Below are 10,483 nucleotides of genomic sequence, written 5' to 3'. Positions count from 1 at the left end.
AGCTACAAAGCGTGGGAACCCTGGAGCCGGTGAGCCTGGGTTTAAATCCAGTTGCCACTTGGCTCTCGACCTTTAGAAATTAGCTCATCTCTCCCACCCTGGCCCCTCATCTGCACAACAGAACTAATAATGGCATCAATACTCGGATCCTCTGTGGGCAGGGGGTAGGACGGGGAGAACTTGGCTTGCTGGAGGGGCCCCGTCAGCAGCAGCGGCTGGGATGCTGGGATGGAGAGATTACAGAACAGGCTCGAGGCTCAGTGCCACCAGCCATGATACAGGGTGCAAACGCAGGGGGCTGACAGCCCAGCAATAGCAGTAACAGCAGTAATAAAACGGCAGCCTGACTGTGACGCCAAGTACCATGCTCTGGGTTTAATGTGCATCAGTCCATTTCACCATCACCATCACCGCCCTGTGAGGGAGGCTCTGATTATTCCCATTTTACAGGAAGGGACACAGAGGCAAACGGAGGTGAGAAGAGTTGCTGTAAGGGACCTGGGCAGCACCTGGCGGAGCCGGGATTCAAACCCAGAGACTGGGCCAGCTGCCCAGCAAAGGGAGGAACGAGATCAGGAGGACCGAGCCAAGGACCGGGGCCCACCATGGACGGACGGGGGTGGAGAGAGAGGCGACAGGCCGTGGATAAAGCCCATGTGCAGAACTGTCCTGGGTGCGAGATCCCCGGCAAAGGAGCAGCTCTGGAGCAAAAGGGAAGCTTGAGAGGAAGAAAGCTGGGAGGTCCAAGTTAGGTCAGGGGCCCTGCTGGGCTTCAGGACATTAATCCTGTTTACAGGGACAGCAGGGGGCCTGCAGCGCCCCACTCGGTCCTGGAAGAGAGCCGGGTAAGGTCTGAGGCCGCCGCCCGACACAGCGGTGGAGAAGGCGGCTGTGCCAGCATCACGCTGTGGGCAGAGCCGAAGCACTCCCTCGGCTCTGACTCACCAGAGCTAAGAATAAAGCCCAGGGACCTGGGGGGAGGGGCGGGGCGCCAGCCAGCCCTCACCCCCAGCGCCTGGGAAGGCCCTGGCCCTGCCCAGGGGAGAGCCCCCAAATCCTTGCTGAATCCTCACACCCAGGCTGCAGATTTGGACACTTTGCTGAGAAAGGGAGAGGAAAGATGTGCCAAACTAAGACTTCGGCCTAAACAGCACTTCCAGAGCCAAGAAGAAAACAGCCATGCCTGCCCATCACGGGTATCTGAGTGTCAGCCTCGGGCGGCCTGCTCCGACCTGCCTTGACCCCAACCCACCCAGCAAGCACCTCGGGGCCTCTCCAGGGCCCTTCCCCGCAAAGCACACACTTGTCCCCGTGCTCTCCATCCACCCCGACCCCTCTGCTGAGACTCCTCGGATCAGACGCCGGGGCTTCACCGAGGCCTCCATCTGGTCAGGTTCCAGGAACCGGTAAGGGGTCACGCATGTGCCAGGCACAGGAACATGTCTGGGGACGAACAGGACAGACAACGTCACTCCATCCACCAAGCACCACTCCAGGCGCTGAGGGCCCTGCAGTGAACGGCAGGGACAAAGGGCCCACCCTCCTGGGACTGACAGTCTAGACTGATGCCAGGAGACAGAGCATCAACTAGAGGGAATACATATACACACACACTACACATCATATAAAATACATATATAATGTGTATGTGTGATGATGATGATCAAAAGGACTCAGACAAGGTACAGGTGAGTAAGGACTTGAAGGAAACAAGAAAGTAAGCTGTTTGGAGAAAGAATCTGAGAGAACAGCACTCCAAGTAGAAAAAACAATAAGTGCAAAGGCCCGGAGGTAGGAACACATCCGGCATTCGGGAGCAGTAAGACAGAGGCCAATATGATCCAAGAGTAATGACAGATGCGGTCAAGGAGGAAGGTGGGGGACGGGGAAGGGCACCGTGCAGGACTCACAGGCCATCGGAGGGATTCTGACTTTCACTGAGTGACATGGATACTGTGGATCTGATGTGTCACCAGCCGCTTTATGTTTTCAGATAGTGGTTCTGAACCAGACGCAAGTCATCCCCCAGGAGACATCTGACAATGTGTGGAGGCCTTTTCAGTGTCATTCCTGAAATGGGGCTGGGCATTTCGCAGGTGGACGTCAAGGCTACTGCTAAAGTCCACAATCCCAGGACAGGCTCCCAGCAGAGGATCACTCGGCCTCAAATGTCAGTAGAGCTGAGGCTGAGAAATCCCATTTTAATAGAATCCTGGCCCCTTAACCAAGGTTAGAGGCCATATTCCCCAACCCCTTTATCAGGCAGACAGAGTTTCAGCTCCCCACCATGCATCACTGGGCAAGCAACTAAGCCTCAGTTTCCACATCTGTAAACTGGGAACACAAATCAGATGATGCAAACACACACTCAGTTGAGCACGAACCAGAGCATACGGCAGGTGGGCAACAAATGTCCCTGCTATCCCTGTCTGATTGCCAGGGGTCCACCTCTTACTCTGTCCCTTCCACCCTTTCAGCCTCACCAAATGATTCTCTCAGCCAACAAAGATGTTCTGTGCCCCCACAATGTGCTAGGAACTGTTGTGGCCAGAGTCCGCCAAAATGCCCACCTCCCAGTCCCAGAATGAGTGAGGGTATTACCATACTTGACAAATGGGACCTTGCATATGTGATTAAGTTGGAAGATCTTGAGATGCAAGATGATCCAGGTGGGCCCCATGGACTCACAAGGGAATCACAAGGGTATAGAGAGAGGCAGGGGGGCTGGAGTCTGAGAGGGAGATGTGTTGACCAAAGCCAAGGTCAAAGTGATGCAGGACCAGGAGTCAATGAACGCAGGTGAGTGGCCTCAAGACACTAGAAAACACAAGGAAAGGGGCTCTTTCCAAGAGCCAACTGAAGGAACACAGCACCACATTCTGGCCTCTGAACTCCAAACTCTAAGAGAATAAATCTGTGCTGCTTTAAGCCAAAAGTTTGCAGTGATTTGTTACAGCAGCCACAGGACACTCATACAGCAGAGCCAGCAGGGGACAAGGGCTGGACAGGGGTGCCCCCAGCAAGAGACACACCTGCCCGCCTCCACACCTTCCTGCAGGCCCTGGCCCCTGCCCATGCCCTGCTCTGAATCAAGGTCAGCCTCATGTTACCTGCTCCCTGAGGCGCTGGCTTCTGCTAGCCCAGGGCACTTCTGACACCTTCCTGAAGGATGGGCTTGTCCTTGCCTCCCCCTAAGGGGAGCTGGGAATGATGGAAAACATTGACTCATTTTTAAGTTCACTTTAAAAGGTCATGCATGACTCAAATTAAATTCATACATGTGTGTATATATATGTGTGTGTATACACACACACATACCATGGACTGTAGTTCACTCGGCTCCTCTGTCCATAGAATTCTCCAGGCAAGAATACTGGAGTGGGTAGCCATTCCCTTCTCCAGGGGATCTTTCCGACCCAGGGATCAAATACAGGTCTCTTGTATTGCAGGCAGATTCTTCACTGCCTAAGCCACCAGGGAAGCCCCAAAATATATATATAAAGGCAAATAGTAAAAAGTTACTCTTCCTCTTCCCCTAAGTCCATCCGCTCTGCACAGTCCCAACTGCCCTCCACTTGGGTGACTGCCAACCTTTTGCTATTCCAAACAATGACACAATGAATTCCCTTAGAAATCACTCCTTAAGCTAAAGAAAACATGGATAGCCTGACCCGAAGACCAACACGGCTTCCCTTGGTCGCTTGAAAGCTCTGCAGGCAGAAATCAAGGTGGCCCAGGGTACCCGTGATAACCTAGAGACACACAATGAGAATCAGGACACTAAAGATGAACACTGACCCAGGGACTCCTGCGGGGATAGAGTCCTTAAAGCATGATGAAATACACTCGAAGAAAATGCAATCACTCTGCCCCACATTCACCGACCGCAGCATTACTCAGAACAGCCGAGACGTGGACATGAGCCGAGTGCCCAGCGATGGATGAACGGGTAAAGACAACGTGATCCACACACACAGTAAAATATTATTCAACCATAAATAAAGGAAATCCTGCCATTTGTGACAACACAGGTGAACCCTGAAGGCATCATGCTGAGTGAAATGTCAGACAAAGAGAGTGCTCTCTGTTCATTTATATGTGGAACCCAGAAAAACGGAACTCAAATAGGGAAGACGATGGTTGCCAGGGGCTGAAGCTGGGGGAAATGGGGAGATATTGGTCAAAGGTTATGCTTCCAGTTGTAAGATGAGTAAGTTCTGGGGATCTAATGTCCAGGGTAGTGACTACAATTAGTAATACGGTATTGTATACTTCAAAATGGTTGAGAGAGTAGGTCTTAACAATTATCACCACAAAATGAAGATAAAAAAGGTAATTACTGTGAGGGGATAGAGGTGGTAAGTAGCCTCACTGTAGTAATCATTTCACGATATATACATGTATCAAATCATCATGCTGTGCAGCTTCAAATTGCATGCTGTATGTCACCAATAACTCAATAAAGGACTTTCTAGGGAGCTCAGCTGGTAAAGAATCTGCCTGCAACGCAGTAGACCTCGGTTCGATTCCTGGGTTGGGAAGTTCCCCTGGAGAAGGGATAGGCTACCCACTCCAGTATTCTTGGGCTTCCCTGGTGGCTCAGTCAGTAAAGAATCTGCCCGCAATGCGGGAGACCTGGGTTCAATTCCTGGGTTGGGAAGATCCCCTGGAGTGGGGCGTGACAACCCACCCCAGCATTCTTGCCTGGAGAATCCCCATGGACAGAGGAGCCTGGCAGGCTGAAGTACACGGGGTTGCAGGGTCAGACACGACTGAGTCACTAAGCACAGACAACACGTCACTAAAACCTCAGTGAAGCTAACGGAGCACTGCCCAATAGAAATATAACACAGGCCACATAAGGAATTTCAATTTTCAGTCACATTTTTTTAATTATTATTATTTTTTACTTTACAATATTGTATTGGTTTTGCCATACATCAACATGCATCCGCCACGGGTGTACACGTCACATTTAAAAAACAAACAAAAACAAAAGCAGGTGAAATGATCGGATATGGATTTGTTGGAATAAGACACAGCCACAAACTTTTTTTTTTCTCTCACTGTGCCACATGGCTTTCGGGATCTATAGTTCCCAAACTAGGATCAAACTCAGGCCCCAACAGTGAGAGCATGGAGTCCTAACCACTGGACTGCCAGGGAATTCCCTACCCATGACCTTTTGATAAATACGAAATCCTTTTGAAAGCTAACCTGAAATAACACAATAAGAAAAGAGTGACACACCATGAGAAGGTATGCGATTGCTTCCATGTAAACCTAACCTGACAAACGTTTATGCCACCCCAGCCTCCTAACAGGCGGCCCGATCCGCCTCCAGTCCACCCTCCACACCACAGCCAAGGGGACAGCGTCAACGACAGCCCCATCCCACTCCACCCTGCCTATGCCTCCTCACGGCAGCCTCTGGCTCTCGCCCTTGCTTGCTGTTCTTGGACCACCCGATGCCTCGGGGCCTCTGCAGGGCCAGTTCCCTCTGCCCTGACTTCCACTCAGAGGCATCCTTTGATTCTGCGCGGAAACATCCCTTCCTTGGGAGACCTGCCCAGCCCCCAAGCCCTGTTCAAACAAACCCCTCACTGAACTCTGTTTCCCTTGGGCACTCACCACACTCTGTCCTTACATTTCTTTTAGATATGATTTATTTGTTGACATCATCTATTATTCAACACTTTATATTTGTTATGGAACATGCAAAAATATAGTATATATTATGGATAGTGTGGGCTTGCCACGTCGTTCAGTGGTAAATAATCTGCCTGCCAAGTAGGAGACATGGGTTTGATCCCTGGGTTGGGAAGATCCCCTGGAAAAGGAAATAGCAACCTGCTCCACTATTCTGGCCTGGGAAATCCCACGGACAGAGGAGCCTGGCCGGCTACAATGAGTGGGGTCACAAAAGAGTCGGACATGACTTGGCGACTAAACAACAATAATACATATTTATGACTGAGATAAACCATATGAATTACCAGGTAGGTCACAGGGTGGCAAACTGCAGTGCATGTGCCAGATTCGCCTAGATTGCTGCTTCTGTACAGTCCCCAAACTAGGAATGGATGCCACAATTTAAAAATTTTTACTGTTAAAAAAAAAGACAATTTGCTTTTTGCCAAGGGTGTGGCTTGATGTTGCCTCTTGTCCTGCAAAGCCCAAAATATTTACAACCTGGCCCTCCACGGAAAAAGTCTGTGAAACCCTGGATACAAGCCAAGAACACTGAATGCATTTCACATGGCTCCATCGAATGCTACTAATTTTTTTAAATATTTATTTTTTTGACTTATTTTTTGCTGCATTAGGTCTTGGTTGCAACATGAGGGATCTTTGTTGTAGTGCACAGGTGTAGTTGCCCCTTGGCGTGTAGGATCTTAGTTCCCCAACCAGGGATCAAACTCACATCCCCTGCAATGGAAAACGGATTCTTAACCACTGGACCACCAGGGAAGTCCCTCATGCTACTAATTTTATATGTTACTTTTTCTGCATCCTGCTCTCCCACCAGACTGTCAGTCCCAGGTCTGGCTCCTGGATGTACCACTCCCTGTTTCTCCCCTGCAGGTCCTGGCATGTGGCAGGTACTCGTAAGCACCTGTGGAAGCCATGAGCAGGCACCAGAATGAGTCTCAGCAAACTGCCAACTGGATGCAGCCACCATGTGTGATCCCGCCGGGCACACGCTCCACTGGCTCTTGAGGACACAAAGATAGGCAAATGGAGTGATGGGATGTTCCAAATCGATAGTGGTGATGGACCTACAGCTCCGTGACTATACTAAAAGCTGCCAAATTATACATTTTAAATGGGCACATTACATGACATGTGAACTATTAATATATATCAGTAAAGCTGGCTTTTTTTTTTTTTAAAAAGGATGACTAAGACCCAGGATCATTTTAACTGTTAGGTTTTCAGCTTGCACCATTGTTATTGTCCAGCTGCTGAGTCACCTCCGACTCTTTGCGACCGCATGGACTGCAGTATGCCAAGTGCCCCTGTCCTTCACTATGTCCCGGAGCTCACTCAAACTCACGCACATGGAGTTGGTGATGCCATCCAACCATCTCATTCTCTGTCGTCCCCTTTTCCTCACGCCTCAACCTTTCCCAACATCAAGTTCTTTTCCAATGAGTCAGCTCTTTGCATCAGGTGGCCCGAGTATCGGAGCTTCAGCATCAGTCCTTCTGATGAATATTCAGGATTGATTCCCTTTAGGATTGACTGGTTTGATCTCCTTGCAGTCCAAGGGGCTCTCAAGAGTCTTCTCCACAGCTCAAAAGCATCAATTCTTCGGCTCTCAGCCGTCTTCTCTCCTGACATATGCTGTCCTTAAACCTAACAATCTTCAAAACAAATTAATAAATATACATAGACCCTCCCCGCTTCATTTCATCACCTCTTAAGAGGACACATCTAGAAGGAATTTGTTTGCATTTGTTTTCATTTTTTCTCGTTAAAGAAAAAAATTAATGCAATGTCTTTTCCTGTTGCCGTCTTGCTTACAACTAGATTATCTGCTCCCTTAACCCAAGGTTCCTCACCTTCACCCAGGCAACACATTTACTAAACCCCACTTTGTAACAGGAGTGAACCAGAAACATCCACATTTGTATCTTGCACTCAAGAAGGGTTAATTCCAAGGTTCCTCACCTTCACCCTAGTGACATTTGGGACCATTTTAATTCCCTATTGTGGGGCTGCCCTGTGCATTGTGGGATGTCTGGCAGCATCCCTGGCCTCTACCCAGCTGAAGCCAGCAGCATCCTCTGCCCACTCCCAGTCACAACAATAGAGCTCATCAATGTCCCCGAGAAGCTTAACTGCCCCAGTTTTGATCCACTGTCGTAGCAGCTTTTCCATCTGGCCCCACTCCTGCCACCGATACCTAATGACTCTGAAGACCTGCCCACCTGCCCATTCATTCACGTGTGTGTCCCTTCAGTCACATCCAATTCTTTACGACCCTATGGATGGTCGCCCGCCAGGCTCCTCTGCCCATGGGATTCTCCAGGCAACACATTTACTAAACCCCACTTTGTAATAGGAGTGAACCAGAAACATCCACATTTGTATCCTGCACTCAAGAAGTTTAGAACTTTGTGCAGCAGGTAGGGTGGGTAGATACATAAGTGGCTAAAGAATTTTAAAAGCCCTAAGTGCCATCGAAGACATACACATAAACGGCAAGATGTTTTCAGAAAAGGGAGAAGGGTTAATTCCAAAGCGAATAGGAAGAAAACTCAGCTTCCTCCTCCACATGGCAAGGACAATACCTACTTCTCAGAGTCATCAGGAAGACTGAATCCACATAGCACGTTATTCCATCTTCATCCCCAACCCTCTGGAGTGGGTACTATTGTTCCCATTTTGCAGAAGAAGCGACCAAGGCACAGACAGGTAAAGGAACTTGCCCCAGGTGGCACAGCCTTGTGGCCAAAGCAGACTTTAGCCAGCGGGCAGGCTGGCTCACTATGGCAGGTCCTACCTCCCTGAAAAAATACACACGTGACAACAGATGGGGACCCAGCCACCACTCCCTTAATGAAAGTTACTGTCACTGTACTTTCCACTTGGGAACTCAGCAGGCTACTGCCTGTAGGCAAAATTTTAAAGGGAGGGGCCCCAGGTTTGCTCATATGCAGACAGGAGGGAACGGCACTCTAAGAGGAGCCCTGGGCTCCTCTTAGGATGGAAGGTAGCTGCTAGACAAGCTTGGGGCGTGAGTGGAACAAAGAAGTGAAACAAAGTGCCAGGAGGGGACTGGGTGACAAACAGGGCTGGGAGGGCAGGCCAGGGCCTGAACGAATTAAGCAAAGCAGAGCGGAGACTCACTGAGGATTCCACCAGCCAAGTGCTGCATCACCGACATGCTGCAAAAGCTCCAGGGAGTTGTGAAACCCAGAGAGAAAAATTTCTGGCTTACTCTTCTCATTCCCTTCTCTTGAATCGGGCCAAGAACAGGAAACTGGGAAAGCCACCTCATCCGTAAAAAAAAAAAAATCCCCTGGAGACACTATCGCAGTCCCTGCCCCCGAGCCTTCCAACCCAAGGAGTTACAGCTCACTCACCTCGCCATCCCGGGGTCCCTACACCCAACTGATACCTGAATTCTGGACTCCGCACCCGTGCCAGGAGCCATCACAGTGGAGACAGCCCAGAGCAGGCCCTGTTGAAGGGAGGACCACGACTCAGTGGCCAAAAGCACAAGCTTTGGAGCGGAAGGCCTTGAATCCTATCCCTACGGCTTCCTGGCTGTATGGCCTTGGGGAAGTCAATCCACCTCTCTGACTTTAAGCCACTCATCTCTCATTGGACTATGGGCAGTCAATGTCATGGGACTTCCCCAACAGTCCGGTGGCTAAGACTCCAAGCTTCCACTGCAGGGGACACAGGTTTGAGCCCTGGTCAAGGAACTAAGACCCCACGTGCCATGCAGCGTGGCAAAACAACAACAGAAACCAAAAGCACTCAGTGTTGGGGGAGGGGTGGCCACAGGGCGTTAAGCGTGCTGCTGCTCCTTCTCCCATTACTGTGGTTGCTATTCAGTCGGTCAGTCGTGTCCGACTCTGTGACCCCATGGCCTCGGCATGCCAGGATTCCCTGTCCTCCACTATCTCCCTGAGCTTGCTCAAACTCCTGTCCATCAAGTCAGTGATGCCATCCAACCATCTCATCCTCTGTCGTCTCCTTCTCCTCCCACCTTCAATCTCTCCCATCAGGGTCTTTTCCAATGATTTGGCTCTTTCCATATTTTTACTGCCACTGTTATCATCACTGATGTCGTCATCATCATTTCAGTGAGGACAGCTGCTCATAAAGCCACATGCCAGAATGCTGAAGCCTCCCCCAGGAGACTTTCTTTCATCTCTCCAGCTCCAGGCTTAGTCATCTGACATAGTCTGTCGGAAAAGACTCCACTCTGTCCCACCCGAGTCCTCCTACCACAGCCACTGACCTGCAAGCACCTACAACATGTTAGTCACTCTGTGCCTGACTCGTTGCAACCCTATGGACTGTAGCCCACCAGGCTCCCCTGTCCATGGGGTTCTCCAGGCAAGAGTACTGGAGTGGGTAGCCATAACCTTCTCCAGGGGATCCAGACCCAGGGATCAAACCCAGGTCTCCTGCATCGCAAGCAGATTCTATACCATCTGAGCCATCAGGGGGCACCTACAATGGCCACTGTCAAACAGGCCACTATGGCAACAACCAGGGACACTCCCACCACAGTGGAGATGGCGCCGCCCTCGAGAGCCTAGACCCTGGGCCAAACATTGGGAATCCCATCCCAGCTCTACTACATATGAGCCGTAAGATCTCGCGAAAGTTACATAACAGGCCCAGGCCTCACTTTCCCGTCTGTAAAACGGGGATGATAACAGTCTATTAACCTCATAGGGTTGTTGTGAGGATTAAATGGAAATTGTTTCATACACAGCTGGGGACTAACGAGCACTGT

The 10,483-nt window shown here is 50.3% G+C and overlaps 1 protein-coding gene across 2 annotated transcripts in view; it reads right to left on the bottom strand.

Moving 5' to 3' along the window:
* The window catches only part of ABCC1 (ATP-binding cassette, sub-family C (CFTR/MRP), member 1), a 131,144-nt gene extending 121,503 nt beyond the window's left edge, over positions 1–9,641 (bottom strand). For both annotated transcript variants that reach the window (XM_010839896.1, XM_010839897.1), the window contains exon 1: positions 9,128–9,641. In XM_010839896.1, coding sequence (XP_010838198.1) covers positions 9,128–9,163 — 36 coding nt within the window. In that variant the 5' untranslated portion in view covers positions 9,164–9,641. The remainder of the gene's footprint in view (positions 1–9,127) is intronic.
* Between the last annotated feature and the right edge of the window lie 842 nt (positions 9,642–10,483).

The sequence above is a fragment of the Bison bison genome, unplaced genomic scaffold (assembly GCF_000754665.1).
Source record: "Bison bison bison isolate TAMUID 2011002044 unplaced genomic scaffold, Bison_UMD1.0 scf7180017864135, whole genome shotgun sequence".
Lineage (NCBI taxonomy): Eukaryota > Metazoa > Chordata > Mammalia > Artiodactyla > Bovidae > Bison > Bison bison.
This window is presented reverse-complemented; position numbering and strand designations above follow the sequence as displayed.